Below are 27,747 nucleotides of genomic sequence, written 5' to 3'. Positions count from 1 at the left end.
AGGTTGCACTCACACCCCTCTTAGTAACAACTGCTCACCTCCGGCTCTGTTGAATCTAATTAAAGAAACCATCAATCAAGCATTTCCTGCCTCTTATTGCTCTCCGTAACAACCCTAAACTACATTTTCTCTCTGCTTTCTCACTTCCACTAATCCGTCTCTTAGCAGCACAGTGATGAGTCAGTCTCAGAAATGACTATGCAATTTTCGAGACAAGCTGTTGGCTGGTAAACTCAGTTGTTTCGGGAAGTAAATGTGTATAGACAAGGATGGCATTTGGATTCCAATGACATGTTTTTACTCATCATTTCTCTTAAGTTTTACAAAAGATGTAATCATCCAGGTGGTTATTTAAAAAGCATATCACATTGCCAGGAATTCAGCTCACACATTTGCGTGAGAGACATCAGACAGTGCGTGGTGTTGTGGTTCTGGTGTGGTGTTGTTACGGTTGGTGGCATAGCTGCATCGGCCGAGATAAATGGAGATGCAGGTGTTCATCCTCATAGCCAGGCTGGATGTTCCCCGAATCAACACCTGGTCCTGCTCCTGCTTGGGATCTGCAGTGCCACGATCAACATCTAAACCACAGATTGCCTCAGAGGAGGGTAGGAGGCCCTGCATCCAACAGTCTAGCCCTGGGCCTGCACTGTATGCTTTGGCAGCAAGTCAACCGGCTCTCTCATGGCAGACACGCAAGCACTCGTACAGATTTACACACCTCCTCCTTCCGAGCCCTTATAATATATCCGGCCTGCTCCCATTCCTGCGCTCACAACCTCAGGAGTAGGTCAGATCATTTAACTGAATTTAGAGCACATTTGTATGTTCTGTTTACCGTTTTCTTGCATTTATGACATTAGACCTGCTCAGAGACAAACGTCAGACGCAGTTTGTTTTGCCTTTCTCCTCTGCGGGCGTCTGGAAAGATAAGACCCTCATCTGACTGAGTCTTCTCGCCGAGCTCCGTCAAATAGCCCTGCTGTTTCTCCTAACAGTTTACCTCTCAGCCAGGGCAGTGCAGGAGAGCCAACCACAGGGCCAGACGCTTTACATTCCTCAAGACAGCAACTCAAAACAAAGACCCGCCATGCTAAATTTGATATCATGTATATGGGACGAAAAAAGGAACAAATAACAGAGATTAAAGCCTGACAAAGTCGAGCTGTGCGGTGTATGTTATCTAACTGTGCTGACATTGATGTATTCCTCAACATATAGGATGTGCCAAATAAAATGAAGTGAAGGCCAGCGTTCAGCCATATGAAAGTTATATCTTGTCTTTACAGCGAGACGGGGAGGGGATGGAGTGACGTAGCTTTTCTAGCATCCCATTAATTTAACCTGCTATAAAAGCAAAGTCAATGTTTCAGTGTACATAAAGGGAGATTTTTACCACATGTTCTGTAAATGTTAGATCTTATCTGCACACGTATATTACTCACATACATGTGTCCATCTTTGCTTTCATTTCCAAACTAGGGCCAAGACTGCAATATGTGAGCTCATATGTTGTTATATAATCTCCAAGTAAGAGCTTTAATTGAGTTTCCGGGGGTTTGATGGTGACCCTGTGGTGGCAGAAGTCATGCATAACCTTCGGAGTCGAGCCTAATTAGTCTAATCAAAGCTGGAAGGCCTGGTGGTTCTAGCTGCGTTGTGCTGAGAGCAAAGCATACAGTGTTCTGGGGCGGCTGTGGCTCGGGATGTAGAGCAGGTCGCTCACTGATCACAGGTTCAATCCCACCTCTCCCTTTCCACTTTTTGAAGTGTCCTTGGCCAACCGAACCCAAAATTGCTCCTGATGGTTTTGCCGAGCCTCCTGTATGGTAGCGCGCACCCATTCTATCTTGTTTGGATGAAAGCACGGAATAGATTAACCCAATTACAGTGCTATTTTTCTGTCTTACTGTGCAATGAGGGAGTCCCAGTTTTCAGTACAGTGTTGTACAGTGGTAGAGCACCAGCACGCAGAAAGTCGTGATTAGAGGGCACTTCACCGTGATTTGTCTGCTGGAAAGGTCACCCTAGATGGTACTTTATCATGTTTTATCTACCGTAGGGGCATCCAAGACTGCACTTTTGTTGATTTTTTTTATCATCATTTTGCGTTGAAACAAATTAAAAATAAAAAAGAATGGGTCCATGGGACCGAGTCCATATTTTACAGGACTTTAAAGCCTTGCTAGCAGCATGGCTCTAGGGATGGCAATGTAGGTAATTTGCTCAGTCGACTGATTCGGTTCGGACTAAAATATCTCAACAGCTGTTAGCGGGAATCATTTTTTTCAGAGTTTCATGGTCTTCAGAGGATGAATGTTTGGATGTGTGATCCCTTTGCTTTTCCTTTAGCACCAAGATTAGCTTGACTTTTAATAAAATGCCTCAACAGCTATATGGATGGATCGATGGATTGATTTAAAATTTGGTGCAATTCTAGACTGATTTGCACTTTATTTGTTGTGAGCTTTTCATACAACACCACCTGATCAAATTCTGATTTCTCCGATGCTTGGGTTCAAAAACAAATACCTGCAAAACTAATTTACATTTCACCCTCAGCTGTTGAGTGCTAATTTCCAAATATAAGCATGCTGACTGATGCTAAATCAAGAGGGAGAATGTGGTATAAATTCTACCTGAAACACATTAGCATGTTATGTTGACGAATGTCGTGTATTACTATTTAATGCCTTACAAATAGATAAACATAGAGGCCAGCGTAAAGAGGTACCATATGCTTCATGTATGACAGAGTGGACCAACAGAGCCCTGAGACGAAGAAGACTTGAAGTGGCCCCTGTTGCTTAATCTTCTTATCCCAGCACCCAGTTCACAGCATGACAGTCTGTCATAGGCAGAAATGGTGGAATTATTTTTTTGAGATTGGCCGAGAAGATATTCTACATTTCTGTGGAAAAAAAACCCACAAATGTTATGTAAATTAGCTTAACTGCAGCGCTGATGGGGGAGTCATCAGTTTCTCTGTTAGTTGTTCTGAGCCTCTCAGAGCGAGCTGTGCTGATACAGCTTTCAGGTGTGCTTTTATATCTTTTATAACACAGCTGACCGTGTTGTAAACATGAGGCAGCTACATTCCTGAGCAGCACCGGGGGAAGTGCAGGTGCCAGTCGACCTACTTTGCCAACAGCGGCTGTAAACTTGGCTCCCATCCTCTGTCGTCCTCCATGATCTCTTTTCTCTCTTTTCTTACTTCACTTTCACATTTGTGCGCTCTTTTACCTGCAACTCCCCACCACTCTCTGTCTGCCTCAGCCTCTCTGTTTCACTGGTTTTATCTTGTGCTCTGTCATTTTGGGTATTTTTCACAGCAGGTCTTTGCTTCCCCACACACTTCTTCAGAAAGGAGGGAACATTAGCTTTTCATTAGACAGCAGCGTTTTCTGCCTGAATAAAGGAGCTCTTGTCCGCTCGTTGCCATGTGTTACCTTGATAATTGGTTTCAGTGTACACCCAGCTGGGAAAATTACCCACAAAATGCGACGTGTTGCATCTTAGAGGCCATTTTTCACAGGTTTGCAAATGTTTTTATGCATGTTTAGCGTTCTTCTCAGGTCAGTTTTAAAGGAACATGGGTTTTTTCTTCCTGCATTGAGCCTGACCTGAAACCCTTTCTTTTCATTTAATAATTGTGTGTGTCCTTTTGTGTCTTAGGCTGTGCAAACCCAGAGGAGCTGACCACAGAGCGAGCCCACTCTGCTGTGGAGGAGATGTTCGACACCCTCCGAGGTTTAAGCCACACCAGAGACCACCTGAAGCAGCTGCACTCCGTCTACACCGCCAGTGATGGAGTTCACCAGGTCTACACACACTGTCAACATCAAAACACAGGGTTACAGGGTGGATTGTAATAGTACTTGTACTGTATTTGCACTCTTGCTGCGGCAGATATACAGGCCCAGATTCAGCAGAAGGGACCTCTGACCTTTGATGCTCTAGTGCCTCTCCAGCTTGCGTCACACAGTTCACCGTGAAAGCCTCTTCACAAACTGTCTGCTTCTTACAGCTTATGTAACTCAGAAGGGCCTCTTTGTGTGTGCATCTGCAAGCTTTGTCCTCATGAAAGGCTCTTACCTTTTCTTGGACAGTCAACAGTGCAGCTTCATTGTCGCTGTCCTTCGCTGTGATTGGGTAGCTCTCTCAGAGAATTATGTCAGCAGGAGAAAAGGTTAACCGATGAAAGTTCAAATCATTTTTTCTTTCCGTCAAGGTCATTATTTATCTGAACCAAATACATGGACATGACAATCAGAGAAGTATTCATGGGACTAGATGTTCAGTTGAGCTTGAAAAAACACATATGTCCGACTCTGTTGATCTCTTATTGCCTGTGTCACGTTAACCTCTTTAAACTGTGTTGATTGAGGCTTTTATTTTTCAAATTCTCAAACATAACTCACTGACCCTTACATAAAGCTGTGAGCTACAAAGCATCTTCTTATTGAAGGAGCTGGAGCTCTAGTGTTCAGCAGGAGTTACTTCATCCACTTTTATGCCATTTCAGATATTTTAACCACATACAGTATATTGCATTTTGAATTCAGCAGAGTAATCGTTAAAGGCAAAGCATTTTAGGACACACAAGTGTACGTAAGTGTATTTGCTTTTTTGCCGAGAGACAAGAAGATCGGTACCGCTCGGTTTGTATGCTTAATGTGAAGCTACAGCTAACAGCCAGCTAGCTTAGCTTAGCTCAAAGATTGGGACCAGTATCCTCCTTGAGTATGTATCGGTTGCCAGGCACAACTGCTCTCAACCAAGATATGCACCTTATTCCTAGCACCCATGATCAGGCTTGGGGAGTAACGGAATACACGGGATTATGTAATTAGGATACAAATGAGGTAATCCAAAAGTAATGGAAAGTAATCAGGTTACATTACTCTAATATTATGATACTTGGATTACGTTACAGACTACATTTTTTAACAGGTAATTAGTAACTGTATCTGAATACATTTTTACAGTAACCCCCCCAACCCTGCCCATGATACCTTGAATGAATGATGATGATGAATGAATTGTTTCCCCGGTAGCCTCCTCAGGAAGCTCTGATCTGAGTGATGTATCTCTAACCATCAACACGTTTTAATGCTGAATGTCATTACTCCATCCCAATGCAACTGAATGAGCTTTATAGTAAATAGTAATAGTAAATAATAAAATATGAGCTTTGTCAGAAGATGTCAGTATCTTTGTTAGTGATAGGTGTCTGTGTATGCCTGTGAGCAGCAGTGTAATTATGTTAGGACAGAACTGTCTGTCCCTGCTCCGGCTGCATTACGAAAATGACTTCATATAAAAGGAGAACAGCGTGATATCTTCCAGCTACTGGATGTTCCTGAGAATCATCAGTAATTCGACAGCTTCCCTCAGCACGCATCCTCTCCACCACGAAGTCAATACCTGCCGGTCATGATGGCCTCTCGTTGAAGAGCTCCTTGAAATGCAGAGCTCCGGTCCCCCTGGGTTCACAAGTAGCCTTCATATACCCTTACTGTCACATGTATACCCCGTCATTGTAGAGCTGCATGAAAATTGCACATTTCCTGAGTACACGTCGTGCTGTGCGTAACTGAACACTGTAGAATTTCCTGGAAAAAACACATCAATGAAGTCCGAGTGACGGAGCCTTTCACAGCTGGAGTCCAATGCTGTATATTGACCTTATCGGAGGGGAATATAAAGCATACAGACACACGAACAGTGGCAGTTTTAATGTGCAGAGCATATGAACTGTTATTAAAATCTTTTGAATTGTGAAGCAACGACACGAGGGGAGAGTTACAAGCCAATGTAACAAAAAAGTGATTTATCCACTCAGAGAGTGGCACATGGACGAGCATACACACCCATGACTGTAGACATACTGAATGCACTTTTAAACAAATATATTTTATATAATCGTTTCTGTTTATTTTACAGATTTTCTGTATGTCAATATACAAAATGTCCATCAAAATACAAAAATAGACTGTAAATCGAGCTGCCCAATATCGAATAACATGAAAAATACGTTTTTTTTACTGAAAGTGTTAAATTCAAGGTTAATACTATAATAACGTTTATTAACTTGAAATGAAATTATTGACAATCAACACTAAAAGTATTGATTCTGTAGTTTGATTTACAAGTATCTTGTTGTTACATGGATTTGTTTGTAGAAATTGCAGATAAAAATCCAATTAAAAACAGCAGTATTCAGAAATGTTAAGTGTTTTAACAGTGTTTGACCAAATTTAAAGCTCATTTCATTGTACTTCGGTGTTTGTACGGTACACAATCACATTAGCTTTAGAGAAGAACACGATGTACCCTTTTTGAGAAAGAGCACAGCTTGTGTTCGTGAAGTTAAAAAGAGTACAGAGCACGTGCTGATTAGAATTTAGTTGTTTCTGAGGGATTTAAATAAGATGCATAGTACAACTTCATCAGTTTGACATGTCTTTTTCTCCACGGACATTCCAGTCTGTTGTGTTCTGGGCTCCGTGTGTGTTTTTGATGTTGTCACCGATGTTGTTTTGGAACATTAATTCATTCATCCACCTCTACGCCAAGAAAACCTGCAGGGAAACTGATACTCACATGCGAGGCTGTGTGTATAGAGATGAATATTTAACCACTGGCATTATCATATGACTAATTCTCATATTGTTTTTCATCATGTGGGTGTTTGTGCTGGTGATTTAATGGGATTGCTTTTAGCTTTTTTCGATGGCAGATGAAAATGGATTGTGCGTGACTGTGGGTCAGATTGTTTATACCCGTGTCGCTGCTTGTTGTGTATGTGCTACGCAAGTGTGATATTTATTCGGAGGTGAATCATTAATGTGTTTACTCCCAGCTTACTTTGTGCAGGCTGACCCATGCTGCAATGTCATGTTGGTAGAGGTAAATATTGGTTTATATAATTCATGTTTTTATACAACATGGACAGCAGGATTTCCCCAGCCCTAATTTGGCCGCTCTTCGGGGAGGGGAGGAGTGGGAGGCTGTGAGACATCAGTTAAGAGTGATACATACTGATGTAGTAGGCAGAAAACACCTGGATGCATTAGTATTTGGACATTCGGTGTGTGTAGGTGTGTGTGTTTATGCTTGAATCAACAGTTTGGTAGGCGGAGTCTTTAATGAGCGCTCAAATGTTCCTTTGAAAACATCCGAAGGAAAAGTTATGCTCCTTACCTCGCTCACATTTTGGCGTGCAGCCTTGATGTGTCACTGGCCTCTTGTAAAATGAGGGAAGTTATCCAGAACTGGAAGACATACAGCCGGTTTCTATTTTAAGTCTATTAGCACTCAAATAAAGCTGTGCCAAATCTTATCTGGGTCTTTATTGTTCTCAGAGACAGCAAACCTCACTCCCATGAAAAAAAAAAAATCTTTCGTCTTGAATTCCTGATCTGCTAGCTTTGAGGTCTATAAATGGTACATTCTGTTCTGGGTAGCTGGGCAGAAAAAGCTGCGTCCCTGATACTGTTTTTCTCTGAGTTTTCTCTTTTTCATGGTGGGGTATTTTATGAAGCTTTAGTTGAGGCTCTGCAGTGCAGCTCCTTCAAGGACATCAATATTTTATTGAAAAACACTGTCGATACGACCGGAAAAACTGATGAAATATTGTGCTCTTGAAGGCTTATGACTATGTAACGGTGAGCCAGGTGCTGTTGACTGTGAGATGAAGGTTATCTCATTTTGGTGTTGTCAATATGTTTATTTTGTGGGAACTATTACTGGTTTTCATCAGCACGAACACAAACAGTTCATTTCGATTAAGCTCAGTGTTAATCGAAAAATAAGCTGCTGTCCTTCAGTATTCAAGCGTGCTTCTCTCAGACGTCAACATGGTCTTACCTCCTGTCCTCTGTTGCTAGGAAAACAAAAGTCTGTAGCCTTGCTAGCAGCTCTGTAATAGGTACTTAAAGTCCTCATCGGAAATGTGTTTATCTTTTGTTCCTACAGTTGAATGTTTGAGCTTCCCTGTGTCGAATGATGTCTGTGCAGTTTGACACGTGAAGCCTGTTTTCACATTCATCTGCTAAAAGTGTAAATTTTCTCTGAGCTCAGTGAAAATTGAGTATTTGTAACATCACAAACAGTTTGGAAGCCGATCCTGATCCAGTATTCTGCAAACACAGCTGTGATGTTGATACTCGAAGGCTCCAGTGCACACACACCGTGATGGAGCAGACAGCAGTTAAACATGTGAAATTGAGAATATTATATATACTATATATATATATATATATATATATATATATATATATATATATATATATATATATATATATATATATATATATATATATATATATATATCTTGATGTGGGAGATGGATTAGATGCCATTTTAAGGGTTGTAATGTAGAAATGATACTTTTTCACATATTGGAGAGTTTTTATGTTTGTATGCCTGAAAGGCACTCTGAGATAAATTCTAATGTCCCCCTGCTAACATGGGGACATTTAGCAGGCATGTTTACCATAGTTGCCATCTCAGTTTAGCATGTTAGCATGCTAACAGTTGCTAATCAGCACAAAACTTGTACAAGATCAGGCACATGGTAAACTTTACCCATTTTTAAATTCAATCATTCAACAGTATACACAAAAGCGGTGCACAGCATTTATTCCTAACTCAGTGTGTAAATAAAATAACAGATAAACTAGAGACCATCTCCAGGATCACACCAGCTGCGACGCCCTTTGACATGTTTACATTCTGACCCAAGACACAATAGTTCATACTGATACATTCAGTAGTTTATGAGACATTGGCACTTTCGGAAAAGTCAGTAGGATATATTATGTCATAACCGTGAATGTCTGTATAAAATTCAAGTGAACTCATCTTTATATTTGATGAGATACTTCAGTCTGGGTGGCCTAAAGTTTAGAAGTAGCATCTCTTCCCAGAAATGATATCCGTCGTAGTCTAAATATTTATAGAATATAGAATATTTTATTTTACCACGAACAGAAGTGCCAAGTGTTCATTCTTGATTTTTCTTCTTTAACAATCGCTTATTTTAGACCAAAGTACTATTTTTAGCCACGTCCAACAGTGCAGACAGATTTTCATCCTAACTGCAGCAGTGTTTCAGCTGCTCTTCCTGAAGTGACTCATAAGTTAGCCGCTTGTTTGCTCGACCTGAGCTGTTTTTAACTCTACTGTCTCCTGCACCCACGTCCATTTACATAACGCGCAGAGGCTAAAAGACGGACACTCATAGCACAAAACACAGACACTAATAGCTCTTCAGTCACATTTATACACACATATTCATATACCGATTATTTATACTGAGTCACAGTTGACTCATTTATATATGAAAACAAAACAGTGCTGTCACTGCTGGTGTTTCTGGGTTGTAAACTATCGTGTTCAAGTGTGTTATTTGGTGTTGGTGTGTTTTGCAGGCGACCTATCGTCCATTCCTGCGGCAGATCCTGGAGGAAGTCTTCCACCCTGACAGACTTGAATGTCCTGACATCGAGCACATGTCTGGAGGCCTCACAGACCTGCTCAAAACTGGCTTCAGCATGTTCATGAAGGTCAGACATCGCTCACCATCACGGGGACACACACACGTTTGTATGTAATGGGGTCAGCTCCATCACATCCTCTTAAGCCTACCTGCTGCAGACAATAAAGTGCCTTCTTCCATTGCTTGAGCTTGACCTGATTTAATAATTTGCTGAGTAAACTTCTCATGTCCGCACATATACAGTGTTTACCCAAGCAGGCCAATTAAGCCATCAAAAGCAGCGCTATGTAGCTCGTGTTTACCCACCACTCTGCTCTTTACTCTTTTGATTTACAGCACTATTTACAGTAATATCACCAACAGATCAAAGGCCTGAACATTCAGTCTGTTTTTTAATCATCATTACACACATTCAGTAGTTGCAAAATTGTTGCATACTATAATTTCTGATTCTTCGGTCAGGAGCTGAAAGAAAAACACAATACGGGCACCATTTGTGCAAGGATCACATTTTATAGGTCAAACAGCAACGTGTCTCCACATGGAGTCACCAGCTGCCACTTTACAAAGCACGGTTTACTTGACTGCTTCGGAATAATATACCCACCACTGCACCCCACTTTGATCTACCACCATCTTTCCACCGTCGATCACTTCAATTGGGCATCTGGCCAAGAGTCATGGCAGCTGGAAATTGAACCCTGCATGTCATGGCCAAGAGCTTTTTACATCTGCAACTCCCAGTTAACCCCCCAACAGATCAGTTCTTCAGCTCAACAGAAGATCTAACAAGGAAAGGTCAAATTTCTCAAAGAATTTTAGGTGTGCTTGCACCAATGCTGGCCTTTTTGCCTGCCGAACGCTCCGTCTCTCCTTCGTTTGCCCACACCTGCTAAATTCCTCACAATTTTTAAGGCTGCTTCACCATTACCGTGTTTTATAACTGGCCAAGTCATGGTGCTGTTGGTAGAGAAGAGCAGGTGGTTAGACTGCAGCCAGGACTTTATGTAACCGAGAACAGACTGGGCACCACATGTGCTCCAGATAACCCTAAGAAATTACCTACAGAGCAAGCAAAAATACAGGTTATGCAGCAATCCACTGCGAGTCAGAGATCCATACAGTAGTACCGAGATGGTATTCCCATAGTCCAATCTGAATTGAGTCCCAGTGTATCTGCTTGGAAAAACGCAGACACAGGTAGCTGGTGGATCTTGAGTTTCTGACTTGGATGACTGCTCCATTGTACTTCTGAATACAGTGCAGTACTAGTATCCAATCAAACCCCAAGATGACACCACGGCTCATCACAGCAGCAAGTGTGAATTATTTTACGATCGTGCCAGCTATGGGTGAAATGCCATTACCTTTTACAGACTGGTTCTGACTACATATGTATCACACTTCAGATTTTGTTGCAATCGGATGTTACATTGCATTTAAAAGGTGCTGTTTGCCATGCAAACATTGGTAACCAATCGATGAACAAATGGGTGCAGTGATCCAAATATGATACGTACCAAGTTTGGTAAAGACTGGATGGAATATGTAGGATACAAAGTAAAAGAAGTGCTGATCATCTAAGCCTTTTGACATATTGGGGTTGCAGCATCAAATCCAAGTGTTTCCGTTGGATTTACATTCCTTCAGTAGGTCCAAGAGTCAGTTCAGTTTAATTTGTTTAGTTGATTAACTCATTATTAATCCCTTTTAATCCAAATTTTAGCCTTTTTGAAAAGTTCAGTTGGATATGCAGAGCAAGCGTCATAGGGAGACGCAAAGACATGAATTTTTGCGTGACATTAATATTTCATCCACATGTTTTTCCCCAACAGTCATGTAGTTTGAGGCTTTTGGGTAATGTATATCCACCACAGACCAGATCACTATCCACGCTCTGATTATCCCACATCTGGGCCTGCTTAAACTGATGATTACCCGGGGGGGAGGAATTAGACTGGTTGTGTAACCGTGGCCTGGTTTTACACAAATTAAGAGACTTGGCCCACGAATCACAGACTCTGACATACTAAACCTATAAACCTGAACTCGGAGTGTTCCATAGGAGCACGGTGCACACCCTTTATGCAGTTAAACAACCCAATAAAAGTTCTATTTTTAACCACAGAGCCTACTGTGTTGAACACACCGGACCCTGTAGTCTGGATTATGACCGAGTGAGAGCCTGGTGTTTAAACTGTCATCTTTAACTCTCGGTTTCGCGGTCTGATGTCCCACATTTAGTCTTTCTTTAGACAGAGTCCCAGTTGGGCAAGAGATCTGGTTCCTGCTCCTTCATACGTTTTTTTAGAGTGCAGTTCCTCCATCTGACTAACACCAACACCTAGATATGAGTTTTAAGTCCTAAAGTCACAGGATATCTCATATTTATAGTGCACAACTTGCTATTTCCTTACAAGGACTATTGATCCACAAAGTTCCAGCATTTTCTCTCCAGCGACTTTCTCATGAAAGCAAGTTTCTCACATTTGCAACAGGCACTCGAAGTGTGGCGCACTGCTTTGTAGTCTCGAGCAAGGATAAAATGATTGGGAGACCTGCTAACCTTCTCACACTGTTTCATGATATATCTTTCTGAGGCGCCTAAATCAGCTGTGATATCGCATAGAGCATCGGCTCCCAACTCCAAACATTTTTTTGCGTAGTGCTTTTACTTTGAAGCTACTGCAGACTGGGAAACAGTACTTCAAAATAAAATTGCTGCTCTTGAAAGTTTTCTTTTTGTTTGTTTGTTGAGGCATCACAGTAAGAAGGTCCTGTGTTTGAATACAATGACAGGCAGAGTGGATGGATGGAAATCATCTTTTTATGATCTATGTGTGAAGCAAAACTTGTTGTCAAAGCGGGCGACTACACTGAGACGCGAAAAATTGTCATACCTCCACGGCGGTGATAGCTGTGGCCGGAGGCATTAGGTTTTCAAGTTGTCCGTCCCATTCTTGTGAACACAATATCTCAGGAACACCCTGAAGATATTTCTTCAAATTAAACTCAAGAATGAACTGATTAGAAATAGTTTTTCAAAGGTTGGTTTGTCCTCTTAAACGTAATTTTTGGCCTTCACTCAAGAAGTCATAAGATAATTAGGCTACAACATTTTTTTTACACAAATGTCTAAAAGGATAAAATGATGACGTGATGACATTTTATATCCAAAAGGTCAAAGGTCAACTTCAGTGAGACATCTCAGTGTAATGCAGAAAATGTTTAAGCCATTAATCAGGAACAGCAACTTGACTGGTGTGCATACAAACACAAGGCGGTTTTCCAATGGTACAGTGGCAGTTATGCACTTTTACGCTGGGTGCCACCCGCCTTAAAGGTGCTCCATGTAATAATTTGTAGCACTACATGTTTTAATCACTTCATATCACAATCAAATGTATTAGCGTGACATGAAAAATTAGACTTTCCCCATCTCTCTCAGTTTTCTATATGAGCCTGTGGACGATTGGATTGAATTTTCCGCAAAAATCTAAAGGTTGTGACTTCATACGAGTTCTCGAGTGCCTCATCTCATTGCCTCTCTCCACTCTGCTAACAGAGAGCAACAGTAGCTAACATTAGTTTAGAAATGGAGTCCCCAAACAAAAACTAATGACCGGCTTTCAGCACAACACAGAAGCTCCACAAAGCCCCTTTAATGCTGAACAATTATTTAAGTGTAATTGTTCTCTCTCCACCTCCCTACACTTGCATGTTGAGTGTAATCCATTTGTCAAAAAGAGACAAAACACACAATAAACAAAATGAAAGTGGAATTTGACTGAGCATTTTTTTGATCAAATTTTTTACTGATAAATGCAATATTATTTTTGTTATCATGATTTTTTAAAAGCACATGGAAGTTAAAACACTCTCAGCTTATCAGTGCAAGGCACAGGGTCGCAACGCTATGAATTACATTTCATAGTTGGTTGCCCACAGATGCACCACCCTTTTTTGCCTCATGAGCTTCTTTAAGGTGTTTAAAGTGTCCACGTCTGTGAGAAAATCTACACCCTGGTATATTGGATGTCTCGCCTAAGACAAAGGCAGCTCACTGCCAGCAGCTTTATATTTTAAAGAATTTAAATCAATGAAACTGAGTGAGTGGCGTCTCTAAGACAGCCTGGTTGTATTTTATTATCAGGACATGGAATAACATTTTCTTTCCCTCATACATACAGGCACATTTCACACCTCATCTCCTCACATTTTCATGAGCCCCGTCCTCCCTGTCAGTCCCATGGCCGTACACATGGTTCAAGCTGCTCTCTGTCTGCGGATCATGCATAAATGCATGTGGGGGTCTACTTGCACATGGAGTGGGTGTATCTGTGATGAATCAGGAACCCGCCTCCAAACATAAAACATGAGGAGAATACACTAGAAACCATTTGCGCTCACATTTCTTTGCAAATCACATGTTGAATCATCCTTGACACGCTCCACCCATGCCTGCTGGTGCTTCACGTGTACAGCCACTCTCACCTCAGGTCCGCCCCCTGCAGCTCTGATTTCTCAGTTAGCATTCACAGGCGGCAGATGTGCCCTGACTGAAGCTCGCCAACCAACACTTATTATTCCCCCAGCAGCCAATCACGCTCAGCGGAAACAGCAGACTTGCTGTTAAAATTCATATTTAAGTGACAGTTTATCATGTTTTTGGTGCACCAGCATGTCTCAGTCTGTGAGAGCTCTCAGATACAGGTGATGCGCGATGGGTTGTTTGTGTGTGCGCATGTGTTGTATGAGAGCATATGTGTGTACACCTGCTTTCATGTCCACGTGTCGGGGTGTGAAGACATCGCTCATTGTTTGGAGTAGTGGCGGCCGTCCTGGCAGAGTCCACTCTAATCAGTATCAGCACAATATCCCAGGTGTCATGCTGAGCAGTGACTCAGCACCAACACACAGATAGACACAGTTAGTAATATGAAGAGGAAATAATTAAGTGTTCCCTGGACAAAGTGGGTTGTTTATCACAGACTGTTCTATAATAAGAAAAACATAATCAACACCTCAGATTGCCTAAAAATACGCCGACCAATCACAATGTCCCGTCTTAACTGCAGGTGAGCCGTCCACATCCCAGCGACAACCCTGTGCTCTTCCTCTTCCTGGTTGGTGGAGTCGCGCCCTCAGAGCTGCGTCTCATCAAAGAGATTGTCGCCACACACAAACCGGGGACACAGGTGAGTTGGTACATTTTTGAGTCCTATTACGCTCTTTTTTTAGCAGCATCACGGCAGATAATAAGAACAGGATCAGACAGGATGCTCAGTGGTTGGCCTTACCCCAGACTCACTTGAGGTCAGTGTTGAAAAGAAAGCAAGAACTGAAAATGGGTATTTATTTTGAAGGCCATCGATCACTCAGTGTTTTCAACAGTCCCAGAAGCTCATTCAGTGACGCCTCACTGAACAAACTCTTTTGTTCAGTTTTAAATGTGGTCTGGATCCATACCACCTTTCTTCAAATGGCTTTCTATAGTGTTATTTACTTGTTATGTACTGCAAATGTCTATATTGTTTGTGTTCTGTATTTGATTTGGCAAATTTCCCCACTGGGGATTAATAAAGCTGTGTAATCTAATACTCTCACTCCTCCAATTCAAATAAACAGTGTTTACTAAAAGGCCCGTGGGGATGATGTAAGAGAGGAAATTAAGAATTAATTTTACTGAATCTGTTTAAGACTTATCTGCACTTTAGGTCCCTCTGAAAGCAAATAAAGGGTCACTCCACCAACTTTAACCTTTAAAGTGTGTTTACAGGTCTTGGGGGGTACTACATTTACATTTACATTTAGGGCATTTGGCAGACGCTGTTGTCCAAAGTGACTTACAATAAGTACATTTGTCACAAGAAAGAAACCACGACATATCACCGTCTACTGCATGTGTGAAAAAGTAAAGCTTTTTGTGGCTGCAAATGAGAAAGCTGCATTTAATCTAATAGATGCCTCAAGTGATGCCATGCAGTAGCTAAGTTGCATTTCGGGTAATGTAAATACACAAGAGCATGTAAAATGACTAATATTAACATCGCCTTGACCAGCAATAGTAATAACTAGAATGGCACCTCCACCAAGGCCAGCACTCCCCTTTAATTCAGTCAAGCCTAATCCAAAAAATAAATTAAACATATTTACACTTGCTGGATCCGAATTTGTATTTGGATCCGTATTAAATTGTACTCATAGTGTGTTCATGGATACCAGCCACCTAAATATGCCTGTTTTTTCTTCTTCATCAAGATGCATGCATTATTCTCTGTGAACAAAAATGTTGAAAAACAGCCTAATTCCCAACGTTAAAGAACGTGAAAGACAAATCCTGAAACGTCACTTTATCTGGATCCCGAACCAAAAGGGCAGAGACCCGATGTCCATCCAAGTTTCATGGAAATCTACTCAGTAGTTTTTGTGTAATCTTGCTTACGATCCAACCAAAGGACACAGGCAAGTTATAAACTCCTTGGTGGTAAAAATCCAGTACTTATACTTTTAAAGGTTTCAGTACATTTTTACAAATACAGTTATACTTGATAGTATTTCATGTACTTCTAACTTATCATTATGAAGTAAATGTTAATTACACAGTTAAATGGCTATAGAATAATGACACCATCAACTTTAGATTGGTCGTCGCTAAGCTTTGCTTTCACTATGCTATTCGTCTGCCACCAGGCACAAAATATCTCAGGAAAATGAAGGCTTACTGGCAATCCAGACTGGCATCCTGGCACCATTTTATCTGCTCTCGTTTCTAAATGCATGGCTAAACTCACATTTTGTCCTCTGTTGCTGGTAGTTCCAAAAACGGAAATGATATCCAGTTGTTTTTGCAACGGCGGCGCCAACAATAATACCACTCGGAAACACTGTTAAAGTTTCCATTTGAAGTTAAAGATCTGAATATTTCTCCTGCCACAGACAAAAAGGTCTTGTGTAAGCTGACGTGTAAGGCTAACGTTTATTAGAATCTGTTGAAAAAGAGCTTTATGCTTTGATTTAAATGAATAAATACTCATACACGTAGAGATTTTGTGTGTGAATCATAAACATCCACTTCATGAACCTCTGTTGTACTCTCATCGCCGTAAAACATCCAATAATCGGAGATAAAGATGAGACACTGTTGCTGACACATTGAGGCGACTCTCACGGGGCAGGTTTACAATCCGACCCCCCTCAGACAGATTTCAGACCGAGTGAAATAAAATAAACGCTGACCTACATACAGGCAGGTGACTCAGATCAGGTGTAGAGGCTAGAGATCTGATATTCACACGCATTTAGACGGTAACTGCACACAGGAGACAGGAGATGTTGTGTCTGTGTGTTCGGGTGGTTTAAGTGCTGATTACATATGCAGACCACAGTGACATGCGAAACATGCAGATGAATGTGTTTTCTCTTTGTGAGAGGGAGGAGAGGAGGGAGATCAGGCTGGGTGATGTGGGCTTATCTTAATAAAAGGCTTTAAGAAGAAGGCCAGAGACAATGAAAGGCCTCGCAAGGATCAAAGCCTCCCATCTGTAATCAGGAAAACTGAATAAAGACAAGCTTCTACAATAACCTGCTGGCCCACACACACACTTGAGCCTTCACACGTACGTGCATTATATACTGTATACAGGCAAGCAAATGATGGCTGTGGAGCAGACGTTGAGGAGCAGCTCCACTGAAAACAAACTGCAGTTTTTGGTCTTGCTTTCAAAACTAAATTCCTCTGAAACAGACTGACTCTGCCACTACAAACAGGCCTGTTGCCAATTTTAGGGTGCTGACCCAGAGTTAAAGCAACAGTGCTGCATGGAAACAGAGCAGCTCTGTTATACAACACAGGAGGACTGGGGTTGTTATGTGAACTAGAAAGCACTCAGAGAGGGCAGAGGTCCTTTAGGTTTTTTTGAGCAGCATCTGCATCGAAACATACATAACGATAGAACATTTTGGAATTATATCGTATCTATGAGGGTTTTTTTCTTTCAGGTTAAGTGCAGGGGTTAAAAAGAATAAAAATATTCCTAGATCCACACCATATTTAATCAATAATTCCTTGGATCAGTGCACGACTTTCCACCTTTCTTCATTAAGATAGTGATACTCCAAACCTTCACTCCCTGTAGACTTGCAAGGTGAAGCGTTTGTGCCAGTAGTTTGCTTCTTTACATACAAAAAGACTGCACAGCTTGAATTCCCAGTGGTTACAGATATACTGTATTCTAAAGACCCCTTTCAGACTTGCGCCTCATTATGTAGATGCGATGGAAATCTTACATGTTGGTCTCACAGCAGAGAAGCTTTTCAGAGAAGCTTTTAAAATCCATCAGTGATGCAGAGTGAACACTCTGTATTTTTCAACCTGTATCCAATTTCCCATGTTCTTGTGTCTAAGTGACTAATGGGGACAAATATTTTGGAAATTGGTCCAGTATTGAGCGAGCCACTGATATGCTCAGATTATAGTGCCAAGTGTCTGACAACATGATGGAAAGGATCCCTACAGACGTGCTTTAACAGTTTTTGTTGAAGAATAAGATCCTCTTTGTTGAACCAGAAATGGCCGCTATCACTCTCGCCAAAGCCACCAGACTCCAATTGCGTTCAATGTGAAAATATCAGGAGAGGAGCTGGAGGAAAACGGAGTGCAGAGTCAGAATATTCTCACATATAATGCAGTGAATTAAGGATTTATTTCAATCAAACCAGAGTTGGCGAATGATAGTTTTGGTGAGTTTTTATTTGTTTGTGTTGAGTTTGAAGTGTGTTTTGACAATGATAAAATTAATGTTTCTGTAAATGGAGTCTGTTGGCAGCTGTTTTTTCTTAAACAAAAAGGATCTTATTCTTTAACAACAAAGTCAGTCTCTGTAAGGATCTTTTCCATGATGTTGTCAGACACTTAAAATAGCTATGGGAGTCTGTCAGTGGCAAGTGATGCACACAATTGCCAGCAGGATTACATCGCAGCCTGTTTCACGACTGCCAGCTGATGTTGTCTCGCTCAGTGCTGGACCAAATTCAAAAGTCATTGTCCCCATTAGTCACCTCAAAACAAAAACATGGGAAAATAGGTCATATATATAATAGTCATCAATGAAGCCAGCAATATTACATTTTACTTCCTCTGAGTTCTTCCCAAAATTGGGTAAATCCACAATTTCTGTCCATTGTTGACACATGAGCACCTCTTCAAAGAGAGCTTCACACTCAAAAGACAGATTTTGGTCGGAGTATCACCAACCAAACATTATTCTCTGAGATGAGACATCACCTGAAGAACACGAGAAAACAAGCAGTGCCAGCAGCACAACCTCCTTGGCGGAAGTAATTAAATCAAATTAAGAAAAATAAACCAGCTGCCAAGGCACCTTATTCATGCACTTGTTGATTGCCAATTTGCACATTACTCACCCTGCCACTCATGTCTGCTTCATTTATTTCAAGTGTGGGGTTCGACACTGTGACCTGTTTTAACCTTAACGGGCGTGTTGTTCTCCGCTCCAGGTGCTGGTGCTGTCCACCAGACTACTGAGGCCGACGGATATCCCCGAGCTGCTCTTCGCCACCCAACGACTGCTCCCTGATATCGGTATCTGAAGAGGATGTTACATGGAAACACACGTGGAAGGACACGTGTGCAGCGTATCGACGTCTCTTCAAGTGAGATTGGAGCTCGGGTAGTGAGATCGGAAGCCGCGAGTGGTTATCAAGGAAACGATGAGCAAAGCAACACTCCTATCCTGGCGTGTTCTGTCGGATTTAATTCAAAAAGTAAACTGTAAAATAATTGTTCAAGCAGCTTTTGGCTTCATTTTTCATTACATTTACATATTTGTGTGTGACTGACGATATCCCTGTTCTTCTGCTGAAAGGAAATCTGTCAAAAGCCACAAAAGGTTTACTTCCGGTGCTGCTTCCTTTAAATGCCAATACAATAAAATACTTTTCAAATAGTATTGTGATGCTGTCCTTTGTTTGCACACAGTATCAGCTTCGGTTTCAACAAGGCTGCATGTGTGTGTGATGTTGTGTTGATGTGTGATGACACTACACACTCTGTTAGCGGCCGTTCACACCTCACCACATCATATGGTGACCAATGAGAGCAGAATAATTAAGTCGTTTCTCACTGTTTGCTCAGGCTAATTTATTCGCACCTGGCACTCACCTACACCTTCCTGAGCCCCCACATCTCCCTCCCCTACGCTCTCTTTATTCTCTCCAATATGAATCACCTCAGCTAGAGCTCAGCAATTTCACCCACCTACACACACCTGAATAGATTGTGACTACACACATTTTGTCACACAGAAAGAAGGAGACAGAGAAGGAGTGTAGTAATCCAGTAAACCCTGAGCTTTGACGCACTTTTCAGAGATTGGAACATGATAGTCGGGATTCACTAATTAAGTTTTGTATTGTAAATAAATCGTTCGCTAACATCATCACACATCAGGTTTTATTGGAAAAGTTCTTAATATCATTTTCCCCTTATCTTCTGGGAGCTGACGATTCTCTGGAGAGTCCCTCTAAAGAAAAACATGAACTCTTCAGCTTTTTTTTTTTTGTTTGACAAATTGATTTTCTGGGGTCGAGGACTGTGCCAGGTTTTGAGACAGATCTCAGAACCTGAGAAGCTGCTGTACAGTCATGCCTTTATTTCAGTTCAATGCCATTCATTAATGCTGAAATGGTTTATTCACAAGTCAGCTTTTTTCAGCGTGAGTCATCCCCCTCACAATAGCAGATACGTCTCAGTCTTACGAAGCCAAGGTCATCATACAGATGTTCTGAGGTTTTGTTTCTGCTGTAAAATGCTTCTATACAACTGATAAATGACACCAGAGACAGAATCAAATTCATCATAATTTTATTGTGAACAAAACAGGAATTTGTAACAAATAAATAACAAAAAAGGCCCTTTGGATTATTCCTTTTTTATAAAGTGCATCAGTGATAACCGCCACATGCTACATACTGTGTCTGCTGCCCCTATACAGCCCCCACCCACCTCCCCTCATCAGTCTGTCATGCACAATGATGGTTCAGGATGCTGCAAATATAAAATACGCCACAGGTATTGACATTAAAGAGACTGAGCACACACACATTGTTGCACAGAGCCCTGGCTCAAGTAGCTGCTCTAATAATACCAGCGTTTAACAGTGCCGTGGAGTGGCATTCTGACTAAAACGCTGCCACAAAAGGGCAGCGCAGCTAAAAATAAGCTGCAGAGTCCTTCGGAGCTGCTGTTGCCAGGAGAGACGATTTATAGTTTTGATTTTATATGCAGAGAGTCTGTGGTTCAGTCAGCCTCACACGGCTGCTCCTGTGTCCTCAGGTCCCACTTCTGAACCGCCTCGATGCTTCTCCTCACGCATGGCATCTGACAGGACAGACACAGGACTGCCCACTCAGAGGTCATCACCTCTGTAAAGAGTCAGCCTACCACTGTTTAATTCACACCTGCCCTCAGACAGACTGGACTCCAGTGGTGAAGCATGAATCTTGTCCTCTCTTCCACCTACAATGCTTTCCTTCTCTGTGGCCACTCTGGACCACTTTTCAACTTCTTCTCACACAGAGGTGACAGTCCTGACTTTGGCCGACAGCGCTTGCTTGAAGCGCCTCTTCAGGTCTTGCATGTTGGGAGATTTTGGCCTAGGGATGAGGGGAGAGCGCCTCTTCTCCGCGGCAGCAGTGGAGTTGTTAGAGGAGGTGGGAGGAGGTGGCTGCTTGGCGAGCTGGCAGCACAGCCGGTGGAAAGCCATGTGCACCTGGCTGTAGTCCTCGCTGGCTGATACTTCGTAGAAAGAGCAGCCCAGCGTCCCCGCCAGCAGAGGACCCTGCTGGGAGTCGACCCGCCTCAGATGCAGCAGGTCTGCCTTGTTTGCCAGCAGGATCACGGGGGGCATATTGGCGGCGCCGGTACGGACGACCAGCTGGTGCAGCTGATCGATCAGATCGAAGCTGCGGCGGTCTGTCACAGAGTACACCAGCACCACGGCGTCGGCCCACTGGATGGAGCAGCTCACATGATCAGGTAGACTGATGCCATTATCAGTCATCTGAAGGAAAGAAAAGAAAAAAGGAGATTAAAACAAAAGTCAACAAAACTACACAAAAATGAAACAATTCAGATTAAACGCGCCCCGACTTTCTGCAACTGATCTGTAGTCATGACTGGAATGCTGACTGAGGCAGACAAGAGCGATAGGGTTACTCCGCCAGAACAGAGAGGTGTGGGTGATTGAGGAGTCTGGATGTGGATCAGGGTATCATTTACTCTGGCCTCAGACATCCATTAGGCTAAATGGGAGATTAGACAGCCAGACTGAAAGGCTCTACTTCAGGAGAAAATATACATACACACACACACACACACACACACACACATATCTCTGGTTTTGGACTTGTGCCCAGTCAAGAGAGGCTTAAATGATCTTAACAGCCAGACAGTGAATTGGATTATATCATCTTTGTACTGGACTAGCCTCAAAGTAATTTTCATGTGTTGAACCTTGTCTGTCGACTCAGTTTGCCTCACAGTCAAGCACAGGTCTGCAAGTCTGTTTTCTGTGGATCTTACCTCCACGCCAGGAGTGTCTTGAACCTGGATGGTCACTTGTTCTCCATCCACCTGGACTTCTCTGGAGTAGAGATTACCTGCACGCACAGAAAGGAAACAAATACAGCTTAACACCAAGAGTTTCACCATCTTACAAAGTCGATTGAAACCATTTCATCTGTGAAACGTGTCCTGCTCAGTTTCTCACCGGCATTTCTCTCGTAGTCTCCGATGAAGCGCCTCGTTAGGAATCTCACCACGAGCGCTGAAAATAAAAACAACACAATATTAGAAAATCATATGACAGGATAAAAGACAAAATAAATCACTGTAACACCAGAAGAGAAAGGGGTTTCGGTCGTTTTCTTACCTGTTTTGCCTACTCCGCTGCCTCCTATCACAGCCATTTTAATGACCCGGTTGGGCACCGAGTATTCAGGTGCAGGATACTCCGCAATGGTCGTCATGTTGTGGATAAGACGCATTTTCTTCCCGTTTTTCAGTTCCGTCCGGGAGAAAAACAAACTCTTTAAAACGCTCACGGACGAAGTCTTCAGATAAAACCGGTTGAAGTAAATCCTGTATCACTCCTGAGTCGCTCAGTAGAAAGTGAAATGCGCTGGATACCAGTCTGAGAGGAAGAAGCTGCGAGCGAGCTGACTGAATGCTGCTGCCGAGGAGCGACCGCTGCTTTTATACCCCCAGAACGGCGGTGACATCTGATTGGCCCGCTGGTGATCCCCCCCCCCCTCCTCCCTCCCTCGTGCGCCCCCCGCCTACACGTGGATAAGCAGCGATACACGAAGAAGAAACGCTGCTGCAACAGGTGGGACCTCCGGCTGGGCGTCCTGACTACACAGCCTCCCTTTCACTGGAGAAAATGTGAGTTATTGACTGTTGTCAGAGAATGTAATGCGATAGAAAAACAGCGTAAATGTCACAAAAAATTCAACTTATTTTACAGTGAAACATCACAATACCTACATTATTTTAAGCATCGGTGACAGCCTCAAAATAGAGCTGTTTTTAAACTATATTCACAAGGCGGCCATTTTCTTCTGAGAGTGTCATACTGCTGTATTTTAGGTTACATGTGCCATAAATAAAGGACACATTTTTTATAATTTCACAATCCAGAGGCAAAACAACATATAGCATAACACATTAAATGATAATAATTAGCTTCCATTAGACATCAGCTAACGATAGCATTCAACCACTTCCTAGCTAACATTACCGTTGACAGATGTATTTAAGTGAAACTTCAGTAGGTTTCACTTAAATACATTTGTGAGATAAATAATGCCTTGTATCGCGTAACACTGTCAACGGTAATGTTAGCTAGGAAGTGGCTGAATGCTATTGTTAGCTGATGTCTAATGGAAGCTAATTATTATCATTTAATGTGTTATGTTATATGTTGTTTTGCCTTGGAAGACAAGACAAGGCAAAACAACATATAACATAACACATTAAATGATAATAATTAGCTTCCATTAGACATCAGCTAACAATAGCATTCAGCCACTTCCTAGCTAACGTTACTGTTGACAGTGTTACACAATACGATAGGCATTATTTATCTCACAAATGTATTTAAGTGAAACCTACTGGATGTAAGCAAGTGAAAAAAATATTAGCTTGGAAGTGGTTGAATGCTAACAATAGCTAATGGGGTATCAAATATGTTGTTTTACCTTGAAATATGGGAAAATGTCCCTCCAGATTTTCACTGTCAATCATATTTACAGTTTCTGGTCAATCAGGAAGTGGTGAAACGATAGTAGACCATATTCAATCAGCGGCTATTTTCCCCTGACGTCACGCTCCGGGTGGGAACCTCTAATGCTTGGATGGTGTATGCTGAGGTTGCAAGTCCTATGAATGTAAGGAATCTAACAAAATGTTATAATTTCACCACTTCCCATTAATCAGCAACTGATAAGGTGATGGATAGTGAAAATCAAGAAGAACATCTGGCCATCTCTCAAGCAAAAACAACATTTTTGATAACCAATCAGCTTCCATCAGACATCAGCTAACATTAGCATAAATAACAACGTACATCTTGGACACATTTATGCAGTATTGTTAAGAGTAGCCAAAATTCATACTTGAGTAAAAGTAAATATATCATGTTAAAATATTACTTTGGAATAGTAGCCTACATGAGTAAAAGTCTTCTGATATCTGTTATTGAATGTACTTAAGTATTTTTCTGTACAACTAAAAGTACATTATACATATATTTACATTTAAAGTTTATTGGTTTATTGGTTTATTTAGCCTTAATATGATTATTGGAATCGTTTTTTTTACTTATTTAACCAGGACAATGCTAACTTCCGGGTTAGCCTACAAAAATACGAAGTTGATATAAGATTTTCACCACACTGTCAGCTGTAACACCACTGTTTGTGAGAAATTATGGGATGCAGATGGATCCTGCTCAACTTCCCAGTGTTGTGCTGCAGCTGGTAACCCGTTCAGACATGCCCCTGCACTTGTGAGTCCTCCACACAGGGGGTTAATGGCTGCTGATGTTGTAGGCTGCAAATACACACATCCTCCCTGCATACACACACACACGCACTCACACATACCTTACAAGAACTCATGCAAGTATTCATGCCATGGATGTGAAAGCTTACCGACCCTCAACATCCAGAAACGACACAATATTTCAGCCAGTTATCTAAGAATGGTAACAGAGCAGTAACATCTTTTTTTCAGGAGTCTGCTGCAACATAATAAAACGTTTGTTGATATTTCACACAGCAAATCAAATCAGCAGCTGCTCTCGGCTCTGATTTAACCTGTATCATCTCTTTGTCCCATTTTCTTCCGCCTCCCCCCACAGGTCTCCCTCCCTCCCTCCCTCATCTTTCATTTGTGCTCATGTGCTCTGAGGTATTTTGGCTTGCAGTCCGTCTGTGATTATGGTCTGGTATGTATTTTTGATAAGAGTGCTGATGACAGGCGGTTGCGCTGAAATATGAAATTAGTGCCCAGGATTCGTGAGCAGACATGGTTGCTAGGTGTGTACACATGCACACACACAATAACCACATCACAGCCGGCACAGTGAACTCCACCCCGGTGGCATTATGGCAAGATTGAGCCTATTTTTTCCTTTAATAGTGTGTAAATAGTGTACATACTTGCATTTGATGACATGTAATATGAATTCCTTCAATGCCTCTGAGTACAAATGAAGCTCCTGCCTTTTCAAATGAATGATGTAGGTGAGGTGTCGTGGTTTTGTAATCTAAGCCCACGCTGCAGCATATTTGTAACACAGAAAGATAAAAGGCATCACGGTTCCCTCCTCTAACAACCCAGGGAGAAGGCTAATGATGACAGATAATATAGGACACTGTGGAGGTGTTTTTTACCCTTTGTAGAAATGGTGAGTGAGTCACGCCAGAGGTCAAAGCAGCAGAGTGTCAACATGGTGACTTTAAAGCAAAGTGTTTAAAATGTGAAAAACAATGTGTATGTGATGATAATAAATCTCACAAAGCAGTGTAGTAACTGTCTGTGTTGTCGTGCCTTAGGTCGGTGTTGCCTTCACTTTCCCTGAGGGAGGGCTGGAGGTAAATTAAAATACCTTTGACTTTGGGGATCAGAGTGTCACACGTGGGTGACAATAGATGGTTAGAGAGGATAAAATGGGGGTTAATCTTACAGCCGGGGTGTGGACAATTACCAGGGAGAATTCACGGTATTCACTGCAAACAGAGGAATGTTGAGTTAATTGAGGGTTGGTGGAGGGGACGAGGGGCAGGTGAAATCTGGAGGAGGAGGAGGAGGTGTTCTCCGAAGGATGTCCTTGTTGACACATAAGTGAGGACAGTTGAGCCGAGAAGAGGCATACTGCCGTCACTCGCCCCCAGGCCTGATCCCACAAAGGACGGTCATTTGGGATATCAGAGAAACTGGGGCAGTTTGGAGCTGCCCTGGGGGCAAACCTCATGAGCCACGGTCATATATTTATTAGTATCGTGATAGATGTTTATCATTCTCATTGCCTTTCATCATTGCATGCAAAGGTGATAATTAGGAGGTAGTTATTTTACACTAAATCCTCTTCTTAAATGTTGTAATTTTGCTCTTCAAAGCTGTGTGAGCGCTACAAAAAAACATTGCTTAATACTTCCAATTTGGACTCTGACAGACACAAAGGTTCCATATTTTTATTCATAGTTTAAGAAATAATTTAATGCAATGGCCATTTTCTTGAAGGATTTAACTGCAGGTGCACAAACTCAAGCGTTACACTGAAAAGCAGATCTATTCACACATCTTTTGATAGATCTTTTCATTTATTTGTTTATATCTGCAGGCACATTTGCATTTCCAATGACCAATGGAAATTGTGTTGGCCTGCCGGCACAAGCAGCTCTGCCCACACAAAGGAAGAGAGGTTGTTTTTTCTTATTGAAATGTAAACCTTCCAACGTGTTCACCCATTTGCATTCCTCTGAATGTCAACAGTAGTAGGGGGGAGGTGATGGTGGTGTTTAGGGGGGTTGTGTGTACTATGGCACTGGTTCTGAATGACAAAAGTCTCCACACACACACACACACACACACACCATATCCTCCTCCCGTTTAAGGAATGCCACCTCAAGTTTTTACACCGTGACTGACTGGCCAACTTCTTAAGACACATGATGAAAAATATCTAAATCTTCAATCTCCATCTCTCATTCATGCTCCCCTTCTCCTGTTTGCATTCCACAGCTGATCTCCAGCGTAACATTGGATAATTGGTTTCCACTGTCAGTTCAGAGGATTGACGTGCACGTGTCAGTCCCCCGACTGTTTATGTGCGCCGACATGTGTGGCTCTATGCGTGTAGAAGAGACAGACAGACAAAGAAAAGGAGGCGTTTCAGCAATAACACAGGATCGGGGTGTTTTCGTCTGGCGTGCATGTGACCATAGACATGTATTTAAGGTAAGACTTTAAACTGCTGGATTATCCTGTTTTTACCGATTGAGAAGTTGTTTTTCTTCTCACGTGCAAAACCTGTGAGTGGAATCATAGTGAAACTACACCTGATCTATAGAAATGTTTGTTTTGTTTTTTAACCATGTTAAGTGGAGGAGGAAGAGGAAGTTTCGATGTGAGAGAGGAAGTAATTGTTTTATTGTTTTAATATTGTTAAACACCACTGGTATGTTGCAAAACTAATCATACTTAGAGATGTTTCTTCAATGATTTTGATAATACTAATACTATTTTTTCAGTCTAATGGAGAAAAACATGTCAACACATGAATGAAATGCAGAGATAATTAACCCATACCACCAATAATTTTGTTGCAACATCCTCTCCAACTATTCTATACTGTCATTAGCACACATGTATAGGTTAAACAATAAAGGGCCTGAGATTGACCCTTGAAGTACACCAATTGACACCAAAAAGGGACATTAGGAACAATAGAGTTATCCACTTGCAGTGGATTTCCAGGTATGTTTGAGACAAACCATTTTGCCTTCCGCCTCATTTTTATGAATCATTATTGTTCAGGCATCCATGGCAACTAATGGACACACATAGATTTCTGTTACAATTTCTACATAATAAACCATCGGAGCTGGCTGTAATGACATAAAATCATCATCAGTATGACAGAGGCACACAGACA

At 41.8% G+C, this 27,747-nt stretch overlaps 2 protein-coding genes across 2 annotated transcripts in view; one reads left to right on the top strand and one right to left on the bottom strand.

The window, feature by feature from the left end:
- scfd2 (sec1 family domain containing 2) overlaps positions 1-19,476 on the top strand; it is a 93,639-nt gene extending 74,163 nt beyond the window's left edge. Inside the window, exons 6-9 of the mRNA XM_073477117.1 lie at positions 3,676-3,821; positions 9,438-9,572; positions 14,584-14,703; positions 19,025-19,476. Of these exons, the coding sequence (XP_073333218.1) occupies positions 3,676-3,821; positions 9,438-9,572; positions 14,584-14,703; positions 19,025-19,117 (494 nt within the window). The 3' untranslated portion in view covers positions 19,118-19,476. The remainder of the gene's footprint in view (positions 1-3,675; positions 3,822-9,437; positions 9,573-14,583; positions 14,704-19,024) is intronic.
- Positions 19,477-20,373: 897 nt separating this feature from the next.
- rasl11b (RAS-like, family 11, member B) lies at positions 20,374-22,741 on the bottom strand. The gene is made up of 4 exons (XM_073477119.1): positions 22,459-22,741; positions 22,297-22,353; positions 22,110-22,186; positions 20,374-21,588 (listed from the first exon to the last, which is right to left on the bottom strand). Exons 1-4 carry the CDS (start codon positions 22,571-22,573, stop codon positions 21,097-21,099), a joined length of 741 nt encoding a protein of 246 aa, XP_073333220.1. The 5' UTR covers positions 22,574-22,741; the 3' UTR covers positions 20,374-21,096.
- Between the last annotated feature and the right edge of the window lie 5,006 nt (positions 22,742-27,747).

This window comes from Pagrus major, chromosome 11 (assembly GCF_040436345.1).
Source record: "Pagrus major chromosome 11, Pma_NU_1.0".
Taxonomy (NCBI): Eukaryota; Metazoa; Chordata; class Actinopteri; order Spariformes; family Sparidae; genus Pagrus; species Pagrus major.
Note: the sequence above shows the minus strand (reverse complement) of the source record. Positions and strands in the feature narration are given on the sequence as shown.